The 22,848-nt window shown below is 41.3% G+C and overlaps 3 protein-coding genes across 4 annotated transcripts in view; 1 reads left to right on the plus strand and 2 right to left on the minus strand.

Annotated features, from left to right (window-relative positions):
* Positions 1–2,205: 2,205 nt before the first annotated feature.
* Positions 2,206–15,681, plus strand: LOC109402496 (uncharacterized). Its single transcript, XM_019675180.3, has 5 exons — positions 2,206–2,773; positions 12,169–13,590; positions 13,652–13,979; positions 14,041–14,334; positions 15,223–15,681. The coding sequence occupies exons 1-5, from the start codon at positions 2,637–2,639 to the stop codon at positions 15,481–15,483; spliced, it is 2,442 nt and encodes an 813-aa protein (XP_019530725.2). The 5' UTR covers positions 2,206–2,636; the 3' UTR covers positions 15,484–15,681.
* A 37-nt stretch (positions 15,682–15,718) lies between these two features.
* LOC109402498 (protein YIPF6) overlaps positions 15,719–22,848 on the minus strand; it is a 22,697-nt gene continuing 15,567 nt past the window's right edge. Inside the window, exon 5 of the mRNA XM_019675182.3 lies at positions 15,719–16,233. Coding sequence (XP_019530727.3) covers positions 16,115–16,233 — 119 coding nt within the window. The 3' untranslated portion in view covers positions 15,719–16,114. The remainder of the gene's footprint in view (positions 16,234–22,848) is intronic.
* LOC134287516 (uncharacterized) overlaps positions 22,451–22,848 on the minus strand; it is a 2,300-nt gene continuing 1,902 nt past the window's right edge. The window contains exons 2-3 of one of the 2 annotated variants that reach the window (XM_062849414.1): positions 22,702–22,780; positions 22,451–22,628 (exon numbers count right to left, since the gene is read on the minus strand). The gene's annotated coding sequence lies outside the window, so the exon portion shown is untranslated. Of the gene's footprint in view, positions 22,781–22,848 lie in introns of both variants that reach the window. The other variant, XM_062849412.1, reaches the window with a different exon arrangement.

The raw sequence follows: 22,848 nt of genomic DNA on the forward strand, positions 1-22,848 counted from the left end.
AAAAGTTCAGCTTATTGGACGCAGTCGCTTAATTTCCCCAACAGGGGAAGAAAAAAAAACAAACCTCACCTAATGTAGAGAAAAAAAAGGCTCAGGCTTACAGCGTCAAGCTGCATTACTTATCTCCTCAGGGTAAAATATCCTATCAGGGTAAAATATACCAGATTTAGGAAAGCCCCTTGAAAGGATGTCAGCGTTAATTAACTGGTGGAAAAATTAAAAAAAAAACAGCTGTATACAAGACTGTGAAGCGAACTAGGTCATGGAGACGCATGGTAGTTAGTTTATTAGAAAGAAGTGAACGTTGAGACAACTAAGAACTTTCTTTTCAAATGTAACACAGCAGCAAAAACTTATTGCGATCTGAAGTGCTCGTCCTTACCTATTTTGCTCAGGGATTACTATGGTTGTTCTTGTGAATTGACTGATGAAGGTCAAGGTTCACAGTTGCTTTAGTGAAATATTATCAACAAACTTGAAGAGTTTTCAAGAGCTAGAATCCCGTCATTGGAAGTATTTAATATACAACCCTCAAGAGCGTCACATTATCAGACGATGAAACTATACCTTCATCAAACAACACATCAAACTTATAGCCTATTTTTAGAATCCCAAAGTAGTAATCACACCGATGATTATTCTAGAGACCGAAACACCATCCGCACCCAAACAAATCACTATTCCGGTTTACCACCAGCCAGATAGGTAGGTACGATTTTGATTAGGGTTGAGCATCCCAGCCCAGAGCACAGCCAACCAAAGCTCTCTCGAATCCCTTCAGCACTGACTGGTGCGCGACCCAAACAACACAATCACGATGTTTGTTATCAACGGCGAGTGGTCGGCGATAAGCTCGGAATAAACAATGACTGCTAACGACTACCGGTAGGTGATGATCTCAATGATGATGATGATGACGATGGGCACTCTCACGAGAGTCTACCTGAACCCTGCAAACAGCTCTTCACGCCATCATATTAGATGGTAAAACTTTTCTACACTCGACCGAATTCAGATTTTTACAGAATCGAAAGCTACTCTAATACTCTTTCTGACAAGTATTACATTGACTGCTTTCAAATGTTAAGAACAAAGATTCTCTTGTTCAATTGATAATTTTTCCTAACTTTCCTTGCTAATCGATTGAAAAATGTTTGTTTCTGGGTCCATTTTAATTAAATCTATGTATTCATCACGTGTGGATCTTGAGTATAGTGCTGCTACCCAGGTTGAGATACTGGAGACACCGTTTTTCAACACCAATGAGAACTCATAGCCAAAGCGGTCAACCCACGAATATTTGGCAAGACCATGCTGAAGATCACGAGTTCAAATCCAGGTCGAACTAGGATCTTTTCGTAATCGCAATTTTCTTGATTTCCTTGGGTATATAATATATTCGTGTCTTCTATACAACATACGAATGCAAAAAGAAAGCTCTCACTTAATAACTGTGGAAGTGCTTACCCAAGTAACATTTTGATGACTATTTAGTCTTTTAGAGGTGTTAAGAACCGTCATAAACCCTTTTTTACCCTTTAATTTGGTTTTATGACGGTTCTTAAAACCTCTTCTAGTATATTTGACTACAAAATGTTACTTGAGTATTTATTATTAAACTGAGAAATAGGCTTCGTCCCAGTTGGGTAGCTATGGCAGAAGAAGTAGAGAGCGCAGGCTACGTAAGAACCGGTAAGGACCATCAATAAGATATAGTGATAGAATGTTAAGCTTGGGCAGACAAAATTGACAATTATTTAAAAATCCTCTGCATCTGCACAAGTAGTACAGATGGATTGATGTTGGCTCGTAAGGTAAGGACATGTCGAAAATGGCTGCGAAACCTGAAATTGCCTCATTTCCAAATGACTTATGTCCAACCATGGACTAGACCCGATCCAGTGGTGACCAGTTTGTGTGAATTTACTTTAGCGTGCGTAGTTCTGGAGATGTCTCCCCGACCTCGGCGTTGAAGTACCGAGTGCGAGCAGTTATCTCGCGCGACAATACCGATATAGTGATGATCGCATCCATGCTACACATGGACGGAACACCCATCAACACTGACTGCCCTGCAGCCTCGCGAGTGAGTGGAATCCGTTACGGGATGAATCCCGGCGGTCCGGTCGACCTATAACAACTGATAGTGGCCAGCAGGTCGTTCATCAACAACAACAACATTCAACTCAACGGTCGCGATCAGAGTGGAAACAAAAAAGCGAAAACAATAACACCTCTTACGAGCACATCGCAATCGAGCAAAAGACTCCTTTATCAGCTCTCGGAGCACTCGGTCGGAAGTCAGTTGAATCTCAACTGCTTCAGGGGCAGCATCCTCGTCTCGTAGGCAGCCAAGACATAGACTACCCGAAGTCGGTTATCTCCCAGGACTCTGGCTGAATTGTTCTAGTTTTTGTTTTTCAATCGTTTTCTGTGTACTGTGAAGTTCTTCAAATTTACACAAAAAAAGTGACCAGTGATAATTTCGATTGCAATTCGAAGCCAAAAACACGTGCGGAAATTATGTGTCTGTTAGAAACACGTTTGTGATAAACAATTGGACATAGTGATCGTCAGATGCAGTAACTGTGTGTGCAAGTCCTGATAAGCCTAAACGAACAGAGGAAAACTCCAGAATGACCTCCAATTGCGAGATCACGGTCACCAGCCCGCAGGAGGCCCAGACCAAGAGCAGTATCATTGTGGTGTCAAATCGGTTACCATTCGTACTGAAACGAGATCCCAAAAGTGGCAACCTCAGCCGTAATGCTAGGTGAGTGAACAATCGTTCTTTGGACTTTAATTTGTTGAGCAAGAAGTGGTGATGTGATTCACGAATTGTTTTGGCTGTTGTCGAAAAACGAGAAGAGAATGTGCAGTTTCATAGATATACTTCGTTGTAAAAGTTGAATATTGACGAAGTTTGTTCAATGTTGTGACAATACACGATAAAAAGAGATTAACTATGAAGCTATCGTATGAACTTCTGGAAAAGTTTTTTCAACATAATGAGCTTAGAGATTGATCCAAAAAAAATCGAAAATAAGATATAGAAATGGGTTTGCAAAAAAGTGGTGTTAGGTATTTAGTTAGTTCCTTTAACAAAAAAACAAGGTGGAAATTTATAACAAAAAATAAAAACTACATAAATTACAACAAAAAAAGTTTATTTAAATAATTGGAATGTGGCCCACTGAAAAACTTCATAATGGCAATCGAAAACTTTCGAATATTTTATTATTTGATAGAAAATGGAAATTAACTACCGTTCATGAAATATAACAACACAACAGAAGTACGAATAAACTTCAAAACAATCCCAAATCAGTTTTGTTAGCTCTCAATTAGCTTGGAAGCTCTTTGAACGCCACATTTTTTATAACTCAGAAAGCTTAGGATTTCTGAAAAAGTGTTATCAAAATATTAAGATATGTTAACTGCGGTATACTTTGGGGTTTTCTTTGACATTCATTAACCGGAAATTTTAAAAGGATTTTTTTTTACTAACTGAAAGAGCTTTAAAAATCAGAATTGTTGAAACAACGTTGAGAATTTTTCCATTACCTTGAAATCATGTTAAAATTGTAATAAGTTCAGAAGTTTGCACGATCCCAAAACTTTTACGAACTATGAAAAAAAAAACACTCGTGTGGTACACAACGTGAGCGAGGTGTCGCTGAGGTTGGCCGAATACGCGACTGCTCAAGGGTTATTAGGACACACTCTCTAAAACTTTTACATTCTTAATTTTGTGGGTCCGGGGTGTTTCGCCGGCACTGTCGCTACCTCGATGTATCGAATACTTAAATCATATCGCAAGTGCAATATAAATTTACCTTTTCCTTACATAGCCATTTTCAATCATCCAGACAAACCCAAAATAACCCAAACACAAAAAAAAGAAAATAAACGTATGATTCAAAAATTAGCCCAAATTTAATAAAATTTATATTTTTGAAGAAAAACTTTGTAGGGAAAATGCTTAAGATTTTTTATGCAATAAATTCCACCAAACCACTGAATTCTCCCAAGATATTTGTTTGCAAAATTGATTGTTGCTAGATTTTTCCAAGAGTTTTTTTGGGTCAGTTGCAAGAAATTGCTTTGACATTCCCACCGATTTTTTTTAAACGAAATTACATTCAAAACCTCCCAATTCTTTCTAGAACTCCTTCCAGTATACCTCCTTGCATTTCTACGGTAATTCCTCCTTTAAATTCTTTCGCAGTTTCTCACAGATTTTTTTTTCTCGCGAATTATTCCTTGAACGTGTCCTTGGTATTTTTGTACATATTGGTTTGCCAGAGTTTTTTCTACCAGGTTTTCATACAGGAAGGGTTTATTTATACGTACATATTTGCTCCCATAAATAGTTCCTTCCTAGAGTTTTTCGGTGTTCTTTCGCGATTTCTGAGAGTTGTTCCTGGGATTTCTACTAGAGTTTCTTCAATGATTTCTACAGGAGTTTTCACGAGGTCTCTGCTGTATTTTCCGGGGGTTTCTTCAAGTGGGTTTCCCGAGATATATTTACAAAGAGTCCCGCAGGACTCCTCCCGGAGATCCTTTTAATGTTTATCCAAAGTTCCTTTGGGAATTTCTCTTAGTGATTTCCAACAGTTTTTATCTGGATTTTTGCAGAAGTTCCATCAGAGATTTCTTTAAGAGTTCTTCGACATTTATCTTGGATTTCCTCACGGGCTTTCTCGTAGAGGTTTTCAGAGTTCCTCTTTAAATTTCCTTAATTTCCTCCAGCGAACTTTTTTTTCGAGATGTCCCAGTTTTTCTCAAGATTTCTTCTGAAGCTCCTCGAGATTTCTCCAATTAGTCTTAGTCTTGCGAGGTTTAACCTGGATTCCAACCTATATTACTCCAAGAATTTCTTACAAGGAATATCGTAAGAATCCGAAGAAAAACTCCTGGGAAAAACCCCTGTAAGAACTCCGGGAGCCACTTTTCTCAAAAGGAGCATCCAGAATCTCGCGACAATATCTCTTAGGGATACCGGGAAGAGCTCTGAGAATATTCCCGAAAAACCTGTAATAAAATAATATCAGGACAACTGAGACATAATTGACCAAGTAGAAAGGGCTCGTCAAGCAAACTCCAGCTCATTGTTTATTCCAGAAGTGAGACAGTAGCCAGCTATAAATGAGTTGAGCATAACAGTCTGCTCACAGATCCGGGACACTGTAATCATGCTAAGCTCATGGTTGTTGAGCTCGATTGCAAGCCCAATTCCTGCTAAGGTGGATCACTGCAAAAAATCCGGCTATACAACTACTAGGTAAAGCATGGAAAAAGCTCAAACAGAAGTCACGGGAAGAACTGCATAAGAAATATCAGCAAAAGCTCCTGCAGAAATCCCAGAAGGCACTACGAAAAAAATAATCTTAGGAGAAAGGGCAGAAAAACTCAGAATTTTCTTAAAAAAATACCGGGAGAAATCTCGGATGTCACGTCAAAAGAAATCCCACAAGAACCTTTGGGAAATATACTACCTGAAACTGCTGTAGAAATCCTGAGAGAAACTTGCAAATTTAGAAGAATACCCTGCAGAAAATTCATGAAAAACATCTTAGAAAGTCCTTGGAGGAGCTCTAGGAGAAATCCCAGGAATGACTCATGTAGCAACTCTGGAAGAAATCATAGGAAGATCTCAGAGGGAAATCCCAAGAGGAACACCGGAAGGAATCGCGGAAAATCTTCAATAGGGATCCCGAGAAAAACTCCAGGAGAAACTTCGCGAAAATACCTGCGATATGTCCTTAGTGAAACCCTTATGGAGATCTCGTGATAAATGCAGGTAGAAATCCCATGAAAATGTCTTTGAGCAAAACGCAGGAGGAATCCCACAATGAGCTCTGGGAGAAATACCGGGAAAACCTTTGGAGGAAACTCCAGGAGAAATCGGTTGGGGTTTAGGAATCTTGGAAGATTCACAAGAAAGAACTTCAAAAAAAATGTTCGAATCCTGGAAAAATAGTGGTAGGAATCTGGAAAAAAAACTCCGGGAGCATTTTAAAACAGAATTGCGTAAAAAATACGGAAGAAATCTTGTGAGAAATCCTAAGAGACATTTCAAGAAGTATTTCAAGAGAAATTCCAGAAAGAAATCATGACGAAATTTCTGGAAAAAATCCCTACAGTGGATGTTAACGCCAATGTTGTTGCTGATTCTAATGAGATTAGGTATCATATAGGATCACACAAACAGGTAGATCATTTCTGACCATTTTCTGATGCTTCGGGGTCACTTCGGATTTCCCGCGCAAATTAGCATTATTGAAAACGACTATAAATACCCACAAAAATTCAAAATAATCCAAATAGTCCAAAGGCAATCACTAAATATATGTTTACAACCCGACCAGAATAATAGTGTTTCGTCTATAATGTTTTGTGTATAATAAAGTGACCATCATTGAAACGATACTGTTTTCCGTTACTGTGCATAATATGAAACTCCGTGAACCAACTACTTGTGCAGTGTCCCCAAAATGACTAACCACAGCACCGAATCCATACAGACGCCTGAATGTGCGAGAACAGTGGATTTTCTAGAAGGATGTTACCTTCCAGATTTATCCGTGTCCACATGGTCTTGTCTTGTGATAGTCGGATACCAATAACCAAACGAACCATCGCCCGGGAATTCCCTTGAGTGGATCGTTTCTGACTAGCGAAAGCGAAGCCACTCGCTTCCGTCCTACATGGCATCCAGATCATTGCCAACTGACGAGAGGAATGTCAATCACTGTCGTCTCCCGCTAGCTATGCAAATCAGTCTACAGGACTCTCCACTGATAACATTTACAGACAAGCGACTTATTATCGGAACTGCCTCCCAATTCGTTGCAGCTGCTTCTAGCGATCACGGGGAAAATGGGTTTTTCTTGTAGACAGCATGCTTGTTCTTCTGGAACAACGGGTACAGCAACCTCAGAGCAGGACGTTGCACAGTTTTGTCCACTTGCTGTTCCAAGATCAGCTTGCTGTTTATTGTCAACGCGAGATAGCCAGCAAGATCGGACCATTCCACCATTGAACCATTGAGGATGATTTTACTGGAACAATTCGAGCGAATTTGGAGCGCAAGAAAAGGACGATCAGGATCTTCGCTACATTTATGCAGATCTTCCGACTGGTGAGATACTCTGACAGTGCATTTAGGCCTCTTCGGAGCTTGGACGTAAGCACTCTGATGACTCTCCTGCTATAGTGATGGACGTGTCCTCCGCAAATAGTGACAGCGTTCCTACATCTAGGAGTGAGGGCATGTCATAGGTGAGAGGTTGAATTGGAGCGGGCTTCTAGTATGTCATGCGCTTCAGAACTTACTCCATTTATGAGATCTGAATTGTCCTGTTTGACAGATAAGGAAGCTGGAGAGATTGTACCCACGTAACCACGCTGATGAAGCTGTACGTATTGCATAAATAAAGCACATATATATTGACATCGTGCCTGCCACACGATATACGCATGCAAAATGGTCATTGGCAGAGGAAGCTCTCAGTTAAAAACTGTGGAAGTGCTCATAGAACACTAAGCTGAGAAGCAGGCTTTGTCCCAATGATGACGTTACGCCAAGAAGAGAGAGAGAGATATTGACATGCATTACTCTATATAAACCATTAAAGTTGAATTAAAGTGGGAAGTGGCGCCATTATTGTTGAATTACGATTATACCAGTATAATCGTAAGTCAGAGAAGGCCACTTGCCACTTTAATTCAACTTCAATGGTTAATGTAGGGCAATGCATGACAATATATGCGCTTTAAATATGCAATACGTACAGCTTAAACAGCAGGGTTACTTGGGTACTGCTGCAGCTTGTACACCAGGTCGTCATGTCATACATTAGTCCTGTTCAACGACGTAGGTTGAACTTGCTCGAAGTAGCTGCATCCTACTCTCACCCGTTTGTTGACTAATGGATAAGAGCAAGATGCAGCAACTTCGAGCAAGTTCAACCTGCGTCGTTTAACAGGACTATTGTTGAACACTTTTTCAACGTCCAACCGAGCCATGTCAGATGATTTGGACCCAGACTTGTTCCACATGTAACTCGGGACGGCTGGTAGACGGCTGATCAGCTGCGTTGGAAACCAAACCATTCCTCGAGCATGATGTTGCTATCTTCTATCTAGAGGTTCGATAGTCCTGAGAGAAGGCTTTTATGTGATAAAGGATCTTTCCCAGGATGATGATGATTAACCTGGGCTTGTTAGGGGAATATCTGTAAATAAAAAGAAAATCGCGTTAAGTACTGTTCCTTTGAATTCCACTAAGAATTTGCATCCTTTGACAGATACGTATTTCGACCTCAACTGTAAGGTCGTCTTCAGTGTCTTGTACTTGACTCGACTCAAGTACGAGTCAAGTACAAGACACTGAAGACGACCTTACAGTTGAGGTCGAAGTACGTATCTGTCAAAGGATGCAAATTCTTAGTGGAATTCAAAGGAACAGTACTTAACGCGATTTTCTTTTTATTTATCTTTCCCAGGTTTTTCAGATGGGGATTACTTTAGCTGACATCCACAGAGAGAAAATAGCAAAATCTGAGGCACTGATTGAAAATCAGGGCTAGATGTTGTTAGAACTGATAGCTCATATTCTTGAGCATCAAGTTTAAGATGTTATTAAAACCTGGGGCCTGCATATTATCGATGATTTGATATTGGTCGAAAATTCTTCAACTGTGCTTTTCAACTCTTACGAGAAGTTGATGGGGATCATATGTAGATTGTCGGCATGCTCAGTTATAGGAAAATCATGAGAACTGATGATGCAAGTCCGAGGTTGTCCGAGAGTGCTAACGAAATGCAGACCTTTCTCAGCAAGAGTAATCAAGCGATCGACGGAGCTGTTATTTCCAAGTGGTGTCAGTGGCAGAATGGGTCAGCGGTATTACGTAGTCGAATGATATATTTAGTAAGTGCATCAATGGTTAGAATGTTTTACATGCCTTGCAAATTCATAGACGATTCTGTCATTGACGCAACGTTGAAATCGACCACAGCCAAATTCGTGATGGCCACCTTTGGGTAGTGATCCGAGTTGAGCTCCTGGCATGTCATAGACTGGAAAACGTTTATGATTGGTGATCTTTGTCACGTAGATGTCCAGCATCGCTTGGGCTTCAGACCATGTCAACCGGGTGGCACTGTCCCGTTGACTGTTGGAGGGGGGAGGGTTCTACAAGGCGAAGGGAGGGTCTGAAATGACCAACATTTGATCTACGTGGTTTCTGAACGGCCACTTAGGATGCTGCAATGGCCCTCCTCTAAATCGTTGCCTCAGATGATCATGTATATTCGTATACTTCTTTGACCATTCAGCATAGTGCTACTATAGCATTGAAGCCAACGCCAATGTGTCAACGATGGAAGAAATGTGATTTCTGAACGAATAGTTTCCTTTCTCAGACATGCTCTATGCAAATTGATTCCGAATCGAATAAATCGATTAAATTTTGTTTCAAACAAGTGGTCACTTTAATGAGTTCTGATTCTTTTATGATTTAATTGTGCTGGATGAGTGCGACTGAAAATCTGTTACTTCCGAATACCTGGCTTTCTCAGTCTTGCCTATTCAAAACGGTGCGTTTTACTTTGCACGACGTTTCGGCTCTTTTATTGGGCCTTTTCAAGGGGATAGCTGTAACGGAGAACAGTTGGCAACTATGCTTTTGAAAAAGGCTCGAAACTTCGGGCAAAGCAAACCATGTCCAAGACTGAGAAAGCCAGATCTTCGGAAATTTAATATGGGAAAATATTCTTCTGCATATAAAAAACCACGAATCATTCATCAAAAACTCGCTGGAACGATCCATAATAAAATAGAGAACGATCCCCAAGAAATAGAAAATGATCCATAGAAAATAGAAAAATATTCCATAGAATAGGGTGACAATGGGTATTATCGGCAGGTTTGTTCTCTTCGTCAAGGGGGGTTTTTGTCAGCTAAATTGCCTGAAACTTGGCCATATAATTCAGCTTAGTTGGGAAGGATTTGAGACCAACTCTAAGTTCAATAGGTTCCAAAAAAACCCCAAAGACGAAGAGAACAAAACGGCCGAGAATAGGTAATTTCCCCTATATGAAAACGATCCATAAAATATAAGAAATGATCCATAAAACTTTGAGAACGATACATATTTTTTTTCGAAATGATTCATAAAATTGGGAAAATGATCCATAAAAACAAGAATCTAATAAAACCATGGACGGCTTTTTTTGTAAAATTACACAGTTGGTTTATGGATCATTTCCTAAATTTTATGGATTATTTAGTATATTTTATAGATTATTTCTAGAATTTTTTGGATCGTTTCCAAAATTTCATGGATTTTATGGATCGTTTTTTAATATTTTATGGATCGCTTTCATATTTTGTATGGATCGTTTTCCTGTTTTCTATAGATCATTTTCTATGTTGTAGGGATCGCTTCCTATTGTTTATGGATCATTCTAGGGATCGTTTCAACCATTCCAAGGAGCAGTTTATTAAATTTTGGAATATTTTATTGCTTAATTTTACGAAAAGAAGGGAGCATTCGACAATGTGCTCTATGGTTTTCTGGTATGCTTCTATGGAATATTGTGAAGTTATCAATGGGCAATCAATGGATCATCTGACATTTTTTTTATAAATCATTTTACAAGTTTAACGGCACAAACATTGGGCAGCCAGTATAATTTAATGTTGAGATTGATCTTTCATTCCAGTGATCCATTCTTCTGATTTTTCGTTGATTGATTGATTGATTGATTTCATTGAAAATCCGACGTCCCGAGACTTCCTGGTGTTAGTCCAGTAGTATCAAGTCCCTGAATAAAAAAGATTTACCGGGAAATGGACACTCTACTAGAATCCGAGTAAACATCTGCAAATCAACCGTCTCGAGAAGAAATGTTTGTGAGTATGGAGGCTATGTAAAATGTCGATCTAGCAGAGACGGATGCAATCCATTTAGCACAATAGAAATTTTACTTCATTGTTTCATGGAGTTTGAATAGCTTAATACTTAATATTGCACACAAAATGCGATCTAATAGGTATTGAACAATAATTTGTCATTGTCAACAAACGATCAAATGCACCGCTTTATGAAGGTCTTACAGTTTGAGCAAACTCAGTACACTTTATATATCAATAAATCAATGAACACTACAATCTCATTGTAAAATTACACTTAATTATACACAAATAGAATGTGTATACAGCGATATCTATGTAACAACGCATAAACCAGTTGTTTCAGCCCTAGACCGGCGAACCTCTAGCGCTCGTCTAGATTTTAACGACCCGATGTACTTGAATGTCACTCAAATTGAACTAATCATATGTAGAGCATCGCCCGCCGCCACTTAGGAGTAGGTCATTAGATATAGTTTTTATTTTCGTCAGCAGGCAGCTGATAAGACCGGTCGATATAGTAATCCATTTCCCGGTGGTACCTATAACGATCGGTCGGTGACACGGACAAACACTTAATTCGAATTGTTTGCGCACTAGGCTGATTTTGAAAAATGCCTCCCAAGGCTCGCAACAGCCGAAGAAAGTTCATACGTCATCAAAGTTTGCGATAATCCTGCGATGACCCAGCCATCGTCGCGTAATCTGCGAATTTTGCTACTGCACGAGTCTATTTATGCTCGAAGCAGATTTATGCGCGAAAATAAAACCATCAGCTAACAAACAGAAGCATTATCACGGTCCGAATAATGACGTTGAAGTAGCAGCTTTGACCTTGTCCCCTTGTTGGAGAAAGATCCTCATTTCTAATTGACGTCACCGAGTGGAAAGGATTCAGCATTCCGCACAGTCCACGCAGATGTTGATGCGATTTCACGTGATTGGCATGAGATCTGCGCGAGCACCACCACTATCAGTCCCGTTTTGAGTACACAAAACTATTCCTTCGCGGAAGTTGCGGAATTCTTTCGCCTGCGACAGAGTTTGACTTTGAAAAGCGCTATTACTAAATAGGATTGGTTTTGTTTTTATATACGAGCTGATAAGGGTCCGGCGTGGCGTAGAATAGTACCGCGACCGCCCCGACCAATCGTGGAAGGGATTAGGTGTCTTGCGCGCTCAGTCAGGCATATTTACGACTCTCCGTATAATAACGATCTTTTGTTTTCCTGGGTTTATTGCAGCGCTGGCGGTTTAGTAACGGCGGTAGCTCCAGTCGTCATCAAGGGCAAAGGTCTTTGGGTCGGATGGTCTGGCATTACATTGTCCGATAAGGACCAAATCCCCGAATCCGATCCCTCGGATCGAACACCCACTGCGGGCTTACTTTCGGAACAGGTCGTATCGGTGAACGTTGAACCGGTACTGTTCGACAGCTATTACAACGGATGCTGTAATGGAACGTTCTGGCCACTGTTCCACTCGATGCCCGGCCGAGCTACGTTTAACGCAGAAAACTGGAGCGCATACTATCAGGTGAATAAGGAATTTGCCACGAAGACTGTAGAGGCATTAGAAAGATGTTTGAAGCAAAATAAGAACCCAGGTGTGCCGATCGTGTGGATTCACGATTACCATCTAATGCTGGCGGCCAATTGGGTTCGCGAAGAAGCAGATGAAAAGAACCTACCATGTCACATAGCATTCTTCCTGCACATCCCATTCCCGCCGTGGGATATCTTCCGTCTGTTCCCTTGGTCAGATGAAATTCTACAAGGAATGCTAGCGTGCGACATGATCGGTTTCCACATTCGAGATTACTGCTTGAACTTCGTGGACTGTTGTCAGCGAAATCTCGGTTGCCGAGTCGACCGAAAGAACCTACTCGTCGAGCACGGAGGTAGATCCGTCCGTGTACGACCCCTGCCGATTGGAATCCCCTTCGAAAGATTCGTCGAACTGGCCAAAAAGGCGAAGCGTGTCCTCAGGACCAACCAGAAGATCATCCTCGGTGTAGATCGGCTGGACTACACCAAAGGATTGGTCAACCGCCTCAAGGCTTTTGAAGTACTTCTGGAGAAACATCCAGAGCATCGAGAGAATGTCAGCATGCTTCAAATTTCGGTTCCTTCGCGTACTGATGTGAAGGAATACCAAGAACTGAAGGAAGAAATGGATCAGCTTGTGGGAAGGATAAATGGTCGATTTACCACGGCCAACTGGTCTCCAATCCGGTACATTTACGGCTGTGTTGGCCAGGAAGACTTGGCCGCTTTCTACCGGGAGGCCTCGGTATGTCTCGTAACACCACTCCGCGACGGAATGAACCTGGTCGCCAAAGAATTCGTCGCCTGTCAAATCAACGAACCACCGGGAGTTCTGATCGTATCGCCCTTTGCCGGAGCAGGAGAAACCATGCACGAGGCCCTGCTTTGCAACCCATACGAAATCGAATCCGCAGCGGAAGTGATACATCGGGCTTTGACCATGCCCGAAGACGAGCGCTCGTTACGGATGGGACGCATGCGAAGGCGGGAAATGCAACAGGACGTCAACAGCTGGATGCGACAGTTCCTAAAAGCCATGGATTCATTGGAAGAGGATGAAATCGGTACCACTACGATGCACCCGGTCACTGTGGATGACTTCGATGATTACCTTTTGAAGTAAGTTCGGTTCACATATTGAATCTGTTTCAAGAAACTAACAATCTATCCCCACTTTCAGCTACGTCGGATACAATCACAAACTGGCCCTACTGTTGGATTACGACGGTACTCTGGCACCGATCGCACCCCACCCAGATCTGGCAACACTGCCACCAGAGACCAAGAACGTACTTCAGCGATTGTCGAACCACTCGGACGTGTACATTGCGGTCATCTCCGGTCGAAATGTGGACAACGTCAAAGCCATGGTCGGAATCGAAGGTATCACCTACGCCGGAAACCATGGCCTGGAGATTGAGCATCCAGATGGCAGTAAATTCATCCATCCGATGCCCATGGAGTACGAGGGCAAGATGACCAAACTGCTCAAGGCCTTGCAAGAAGAGGTAAGTTGTAAACCGGTAGGGTCGATTTTGCTAAGATAAGCTAACATATTCTTCCCGACAGGTTTGTCATCATGGGGCATGGGTTGAGAACAAGGGCGCTCTGCTGACGTTCCACTACCGGGAGACGCCGAACGAGTGGCGATCCAAACTGGTGACCAAGGCGCGCCAGTTGATCATCGACAACGGGTTCAGCGTCACCGAAGCGCATTGCGCCGTGGAAGCGAAACCTCCGGTCCAGTGGAACAAGGGTCGAGCCTCGATCTATATCTTGCGGACGGCATTCGGAGTGGATTGGAGCGAGCGGATCAAGATCATCTACGCTGGTGATGACGTGACCGATGAGGACGCGATGATGGTAAGTTCCTTGTGGGAAATGTTGGGATTGGGTTTCGGATTCATGCGCCGTTTATTAGCCTTTCGGGTGACTTCAGAGCATCTACGTTATGCTTTAATGTGAGATTGACAAAAGTAGGGGAGGAAAAAGTTTCAGGAGCGATTAAAAATGGCAAAACGACAGTTTTAGGGGATGGATGCAGAAGGGGTTTTCAGAAGTCCTAAGGGGGATTCATTGAAGTGGGTGTAGAGAGAATTAGCAGGGAGATTCAATGGGGGGAGCTCAAGAGGTTTTAAAGAAGTAAAAAGGGGGGCCCATTGATGCTAAGAAGGGGTAAGGGGCCAACTGAGTTTTGAAGGGAATACAAATGAGGGCCCATATAGCCGATGAGGGGTTCACCAAGACCATGGTGAGAGTGACGGGCTCGACCCTGGTCGGTCCAGGAAATTTTCGTAAAGAAAATTTCCTGGGTTTCCTTGGGCATAAAGCGTCTTCGTACCTGCCACACGATATACACATGTAAAATGGTCATTGGCGGAGGAAACTCTCTGTTTATATCTGTGGAAGTGCTCATAGAACTGCTAAGAAGCAGCTTCTCTGGAGACAGATGGGGGCAGATGGAACATGTTGGAACCGATGGAGTTTTCGGGGAAATGGAAGACAAAGTGCCCAAGAGAGTTTCGGGGGAGGGCATGTTGTGATTAAGAGAGTTAGGAGGTTTTGAAGGGCGAAAGAGGGGATCTCAGAGGGGTGAACGGGGGTCTCAGGGGGCTTCATGGGGAACTGAAGGTGGGTAGCAGGAAGTTTTAAATGTAATGTAAACTCCCGTCACGATCAATAGATTGAGATCATCCCCTCTGAAACATGATATACTGGAGCAATTACACCAACTCCAATCTCCTCCCACAGGCCCTCAAAGGTATGGCAGCCACGTTCCGCGTCACCAACGCTCAGATAGTCAAAACGTCAGCCGAGCGGCGTCTCCCGTCGACGGATTCCGTGCTGACGATGCTGAAGTGGGTCGAACGGCATTTTATGCGCCGTAAGCCCCGTTCCAACAGTCTGACCTATAAAAACCGCAAGAAGGACTGCGTCAAGATGCAGCTGGCGTTCGAACTGGTCCCAAGTCCCAATCACAGTGCCGCCAACAGCTCCGACGAGCGGGATTAGAGGCAGTGAGTGGTAGCACCCACTCGATGATTTTAGCGAAGCAAATTTTTGTTTTAATCTAGGGTCTTTTAAATAGTTCTAGGATTTTACAAGTGTACACAAGTGAAATATGATTTTGCTTACTGTTTTTTGTTTCGAATGTTTCTCTTACTGTGAGATTAAAAAAAACTGAATAAATAAATTCTAGGTAGATCTTAACCAAGGCTTTCTTTCCATCCGAACAAACTAAATCCTATCCTATTTGTAGAGTACTTTTATTATTCTCATAAAGGATGCTGCAAGTGCACAGACAGTGGAAAAATATGGTACAAAAAGACTTATCTCCATCTAATAGCAACTCATCATACTACATGTAGGTGTTCACAGTTTCCATCTAAAAAGCGGTTTTGACTATAATTTGCTGTAGCCTAAGTCCACGAATATCTCGTTTAAAACACTTTCACAATCACAATCACCTGTCTATCTAGGAATCAGGATTTATCACCCCTAGCATAAGCTTAGCATAAGCTGTCGTCGCTTCCATCTTACATACATATACACGCGCGCGTACGATCAGTGGTACGGGGATGTACGGGCTTGGGAAAATTGGGCTTACTTGCGTACTACTAAGTCTCCTCCTGTGTTCCGCCAGTTAGACATTGGTGTGCGATACTACCAACCACGAGATGATGAAGTAAAACAGAAAGATCGGATATACTGCTAGGGCTTTCCGGTTGATAGGTTGACTGTCCCCGAGAAAAATTATGGACGCTACAAGGGATAGAACGGATTGATTGTATGTAGTATTGTTTTTTTGTGAGTTTGAAAATTTTCGTTTTTTGTAAAGAGAAGGCCCGTGCAGTCTGTGTTGTTTTTTATCAACTTTTCAGTTGTCATAGATTTCCAAACTAAACGTAGAGTTGTTAGTCTGTTTGACTTGCTTTATTTTAAATAGTATTTTATACACATTTATGAAGAACTTTTTGGGACTCCACAGGAATCCCCGGAATCTTTCGCGGTTTCTCCACAAATTTGTTCCAGGACCCCTCCAGGAGATTCTTGTGGAGTTCTCAGGGAGTTCTTGATGGGGTTTATTTAGGATTCCTTCAGAAGTTCCCTCCGGGCATTCTTTGCCTGCCATTGCATGAATGTTTGTATATTACGAGGCAAGCAAAATGATACAACACTATGCCCAGGGAGTCGAGAAATTTCTCCCGATTGGAACGAGAGAATTCGATTGCGTACTCGATGAATGCGTGATGCTTAATGGCACAGTGATGCTCAATGGCACAATGCTGTCATCAGAATCGAACCCACCGTCTCCGGATTGGCGATCCATAGCCTTAATCACTCGGATAACTGCCCGAGCAAAGTACAATAACTGAGCAATAACAAACTGATAACTAGTGTTCCCTTAAGAACTCATTTTACAATTTTGTGTTATCAACTTGGTAGTTCATGTTACCAATACCTGTCAAACTGGGGGCACCATCGTCGACAACAACAACGGAAGATAGTTATCAATGACCGTTGCAAATATCTTTCTGATAACAAAATGAGTTTTCAATTGGATAAAATTGATAGATTTACAGAAGTTGTTATCAGGATGCCATTGATGATAACATAATGAGATATTTTAATGGTATCATGGGTATACTTGGTTGTTATCATGTTTGTTATGTTGCCTGCTTATTCAGCCACAATGAGGACAAATTTAGTTAGTTATTTTTGATATCAGATAACACAGTATGTTATCCGATTGTTATGAAACTTTGCTCGGGTGGAGACCCCAAAAAAATCCGAAATTTCTCAATAAATTGATTCCTTCCAAGATTACCACATCGATTTCTCCTGAGATTCTTCCAGAAATTCTTTCGGTGGTTCCTCCACATTTTTTTTTTCTAGGATCCCTTTAGGATTTCCTTCTGTGATTCTTCAGGGAGCTATATCTTAGATACTTTTTGGGGTTCCTTCAGAATATTCCCTTAGGAGTCCTTCCAGGAGTTTCTTCTGAGATTCCTAACAGGACCCATCTCAGGAACTCCTCCAGGATTCCTTCTGAGATTCCTGTTTGGACTTCAAGGGATTTCTCATGAAGTTTCGGGAATCTTCCAGGAATTCCATCCGAGATTCTCCTAATACCTTCAGAAGAAAACCAAAAGGAACTTGCTGAAGTATTTTCTTAATAAAATCCTGTAGAAACTTTATGGAAAATTCTATAAACTAAAACTGTAGGTGTAATTTCTCTAATAAACTACTGAAGGATTTCCATTAGAAACATCTGAAAAAAATCCAGAAAGAACATACAGAGAAGGATCCAGAAGGATCTGCAGGAATTACAAACGGAACTCTAGGGGCCGGATCACAACGTCCGAGGCCATACAGTCCCGGTCGCTAAGTCGCGTTTTTTTGCGAAATAATGTCCAAAAGTTTGGATGCGTCATAATATCCTATGTGCCTTCTTTCCTTGGACTTCGTGGCGTATCATCACGTTCGGACGTTATGCCCCGGAAAAATGCGCCATAAAGCCCTGGGACATTATGGCCTCGGACGTTATGATACTGCGCCGGAACTCTAAGAGGATACCAAAAGAGAGTTTCTGGATGAATCCTGGAAAAAGTTTCTGAAAAAATTCTGGAAGCAGTTTATAAAAGGATTCCAGAAGAACTTCCCGGTAGAAGTTCAACAGGAATCCCAGAAAGAGTTCAAAAAGGAATCCTGGAAGACGTTGCCGAAGAAATCTACGATGGAGTTGCTGAAAAAAAGTCTAGAAGCCATTATTGGCAGAAGCCCAGAAAAAAAATCCTGGGGGAATTCCTGATGGAGCTACCGAAGGAATCCCGGATGGAGTTGCCGAAAGAGTCCGGGAAGTAGTTCTTGGAAGAATCGCGGAAGATGGCACTTGAAAGAAGTTCAGAAGAAGTTCTCGAGGAATCCCGGAAGTGATTTTTGAAGCAATCCTAGAATTAGTTTCTGAAATAATCCCGGAAGGAGCTCCTTGAAAAATCCCGAAGAAGTTTTTTTTTTTGAGGAATACTGAAAGAAGTTCTTGAAGGATTCATGGAAGAGCTCAGAAATAATTCCTGAAGAAATCTCAGAAGGAACTCCGGGAGGTTTCTTGCATAGAATTCCTGGAAGGAATTCCTGGCAGAATTTTGGAAGGAGTTTGTGTAGGAATATCGGAATGAATTCCTTAAGCCATACCCGGGAGAACTCCTGGAGGAATCCCGAAACAAATCCCGGCTAATATTGTTGGAAAGAAGCAAGAAATCCCAGAAAAAATCTCTGGAAGAATCTCGGGGTACTTCCTGGAGGAAGTCCCGCGAGAGCTCATGAAGAAATCGCAGACGAAATCTCTTTAGGACTCTCAGAAGAAAATCTTGGAAGAACCCCAGAGCATCATCACACCTTGGGAATTCCACATAAAACTCCTGAAGGAGCCCTGGAACAAATTTGTGGAGAAACCACGAAAGGATCCTGCTGAAATTCCTCTAGCAGTTGCTTCATGTTTTTTTTTTAATTTTTTTTCTGGAATTTCTCCTTTATCATCTTTAGAAGTTGTTTCTTGTTATTCTTAGAAAGAATTTCAGCTAGAAATTTTGGCACAAATATTGCAAACTCAGGTGAAACTTCTGGAGATACTCCTATTGAATGATTCTAACTTTTAAGGACAAACGTCATAGAATCCCGATTCACCATTGTACCAGAACTTCAAACGCACAAATGTCAAAAAATAAACATCATAAGATAGCATAATTATTATGTTGTTCTTGCTCACTTGTGGAAAGCTTGAAATAGGATAATTCGGTGCGCTGGTTTTGATTTTAAGGAGATTTGTGATCGTGATCGTGAGTACGTGCAGAAGTCAGCCATTGTGGCGGCCATCTTGAGATTCTAATGAGCTTGTCCTGGTGGAATCCCGAAAGAAGTTAATGAAAGAATCGAATTACTGCCGTTCTACGCATAATTGTCCCATGTTATATGGGATTCCCATATAACATGGGACAATTTGGCGAAGAACGGCAGATTAGTTCCCGGAAAAAAACCCTAAAAGATACCTGGAGGAACATCAGAAGAAGTTCTTGGAGTCATTCCGGAAGGATTTCCTGGATGAATCCCTGAACGAACTCCTGAAGAAATCTCAGAAACAACTCCTGAGGAAATCTCGGAATAGATTGCTGAAGAAATCCTGAAAATAATTGGGTGAATTTTCAACTGGACCTTGGGAGTTTAGGACATTGATTGTATTGGCTCAGCAGTTTTATACAAAGATAAGGCAAACTACAATTTCCTCCTCGCTTCGACGTTTCGGTCCTAGTTTGGAGTAAGACTGCTGAGCCAATACAATCAGTGTCACAAGGAATCAATCTTGGAAGGAGTTTCTGAAGGAATATTCCTGAAATATGCCGGATCTTCCGAGTAAATCTCTAAAAGAACTTGCTGGAATCCTGGAAGAAATCCGGGTTGGAATTCATGGAGGAATCCCTGAAAGTTAGAAGAGGCCAGAAAATTTCATGGTAGGAACCCTGGACTCCTGGGCTTGGAGGAATTCCGGAAATAGGTTCAGGAGGAATCCTATATTTATGACAAATCCCAGCAGAAACTTCTGCAGGAATTTCAGAACGAACCTAGAAGAATTAAGGAAGAAATTCCAAAATGAACTTCTGAAGGATGCCCAGAAGGGTCTCTCGGATAGACAGAAGAAACTCCTGGACTAATCGTAATTGTAATTGTAATTGCTCAGTCCACACCCAGGCCGACAACTGTCAGCCCATCTGCTTGTAGGCAGATGTGGACCTACTAAGCCTCCCCCGTTACCATGTCCTACACCGAATTAGCACACCGGGATCTTCCACAGGCAGGCGCTGGCGTTACCAGTCCCAACAAGTGTCAGATACATTAAATAGACGGGGTAAAGGATATAGGAAGATGTGGGAATAGGATGGAAGAGGCAGAAAATGAAGAGATAGTAGAGAGAATGATAAAGAACATTAGCGATATGTTCATAGATTATGATTCGGTCGATAATTTCTCATCTATTTTGTTTCCATATCGTTGCATCGGTGACCATTTTCATTGTCTTTCTAGTTTTTGTTAGGGCCATCTCGCGTTTTTTCGTCATGTTCTCTTTGCCGGTTGGCGACGTTTGGGATGTAAGCAGAAAAGCATGCATTTAATATGATTAGTACGACAGTAATTGTGATTGCTCAGTACTTCCAGCCCATTTGTCCGCAGTGCATATCAGGCATCCCGTTTAAACAAGTCCTATACATAATTAGAAACCCGGATCTTCCACAGACAGTCCTAACTAGTGTCTGATAAGTTCAATTGAGGATAGGAAGCGGCAAAATGAGAAGACAGTAGAGAAGGTAGCTGTGTCCATGTGATGTTTGTCTGACATTGAAAAACTATTTTCCGAAAGTGTTTAACTCTCCACCCCAAATTTAATACCGGAAAAATATCTGATCAGATGTATAGTTTGGCAATTCTATGTCCACATTGAAATGCTTTTGTTAATACATCTTTTATCAAGAAGGAATAATGTTGTTTACCGTTATAAAGTAATTCAGCTAAATGTATTGTAATCCAGAATAAACCTACAGAAAATGTCTCAATAAAAAGGTAACTTTAGTTCAACTAACTACACAAACTAAAAAGTTTTATTATATTTTACCAATGATTTTATCCTAATCTTGACCCTAATATACACTACCCGTCATAAGTACGGACTCACAAAAAGTATTGCAACAATATTGCATCACCCTGACTCACCTCGATATCTCCAAAACCTGAGGACTTACATAGATGCTGTCTTCAGGAAAGTAATTCAGAAGCCCAAAAGCAACAACTTTTCTGAAGGTGGCATTTTTGTAGGTGTTCTAGTTTTAGAGATACTGAGGTGAGTCAGGGTGATGCAATATTGTTGCAATACTTTTTGTGAGTCCGTACTTACGACGGGTAGTGTAGTTATGCGCTCAGTGTAAGTGGACGCCGCTTATGATTTTGGTTGGACAATGACCAAAAATAGTGTTGTTTCGACAATAGTCACATACTATGCCCTACGACATTGACGATTCTATTGTCTATGGCTCACCTATTTCGCGCCACCCAGCAGAGACTTGGTCTGGTACCCAATTCAGTACATCCGCTCCACGTAATGTATCGTACCGTGAGGTCGCCATTCACCGCTCATTTTGGGTCAATCATATAAAAATGGTCAAATGTTAGTAAAGTATCGTAACAAAAGTGAATGTAATATGCTGCCACATTTAAAAACATTCATTTCACCATGTTTTTATATGGGTGTACCTGAAATCACGTTCTCAAACAATATTTCTCACACTGCGCTGTAGGACAACATGGGAACTGTTCAGGGCAAACAGCGGAAAAAATATCCAATAGGCAAAACCCGGTTAAGATTCAATTTTGACAAAAAAGGATGAACTGAACGTCATGAGTCATCAATACTTTTGTAAATAAAAGTTATTTTGTTTTTATAAATGAATAGTTTCTGTGATTCCATGAAAAAATAATCCAGTGAGCGGTGAATGGATTCTTTATGAGCGGTGAATAGATTCATGAGCGGTAATAGGAGCCAAGAGATTACACATTTGAATTTTCATTTTTTCGGCTGTAAACATATTTTACAATCGTTTTATATTTTTTTCTATAATAACAACATAACTGTTGAGTTGTTAACGTAAACTAAAGTGCAATATTCGCAAACGTCGATTTTTAATTTTTAAAGTATATACGAAAATGCCGTTAAATGAGCGGTGAATGGCGACCTCACGGTACCTCTTTTGATTTGTGATATATTACGCGGAACATTACTCTCTTCATTCGGTTAGCGGCTATGTAACCCATTGGATTAAAAGCCTCCATCAAACATGAAGCGATTAATCGGAGACTGAAGACTCTATACCAAATTTGGCTCAGATACAGGTGTTCCCGAGAGGGAAACCAGATTTTTATAGCGGCTCAGGTTTTTTGAAGCAACGCTTAAACTGAAATTTATTAACAAATTCAATAAACACAATTCACAACACAGACTAAAATTACTAACAACTTACAATTAAATGGTTTCCTTGCCACGACTTCTTTTCTCAATTCTCTGGTTGGACTATAATTGGGGCCGTTACCCTAATCGGTATGTTGCGCGGATGCTATTTTTGTAATCACAAATATTTTCAATTATACATTACACATAAGAAAACTTCTATTCTTGCGTCTACTTACGATATAATCCACTGGCACGGCAGCTTTTCTGGTTATTTTCCCCTGTTTCGGGGCGTACCAAGCACCGGTATTTGCACAGCTAGTGGGAGAAATCCAGGTAAGTATTTGCTAAGTTTCACTAATAATTTACCTTTTTTCTCTACAGGT

The sequence above is a fragment of the Aedes albopictus genome, chromosome 2 (assembly GCF_035046485.1).
Source record: "Aedes albopictus strain Foshan chromosome 2, AalbF5, whole genome shotgun sequence".
Lineage (NCBI taxonomy): Eukaryota > Metazoa > Arthropoda > Insecta > Diptera > Culicidae > Aedes > Aedes albopictus.

Bases quoted from the DNA above. Each gene is read 5' to 3' on its own strand.
- LOC109402496 (XM_019675180.3), top strand. From the start codon at position 2,637: ATGACCTCCAATTGCGAGATCACGGTCACCAGCCCGCAGGAGGCCCAG. The intron at 13,591-13,651 runs GTAAGTTCGGTT...CCCCACTTTCAG, and splicing joins TTCGATGATTACCTTTTGAA to CTACGTCGGATACAATCACA. The intron at 13,980-14,040 runs GTAAGTTGTAAA...TCTTCCCGACAG, and splicing joins TCAAGGCCTTGCAAGAAGAG to GTTTGTCATCATGGGGCATG.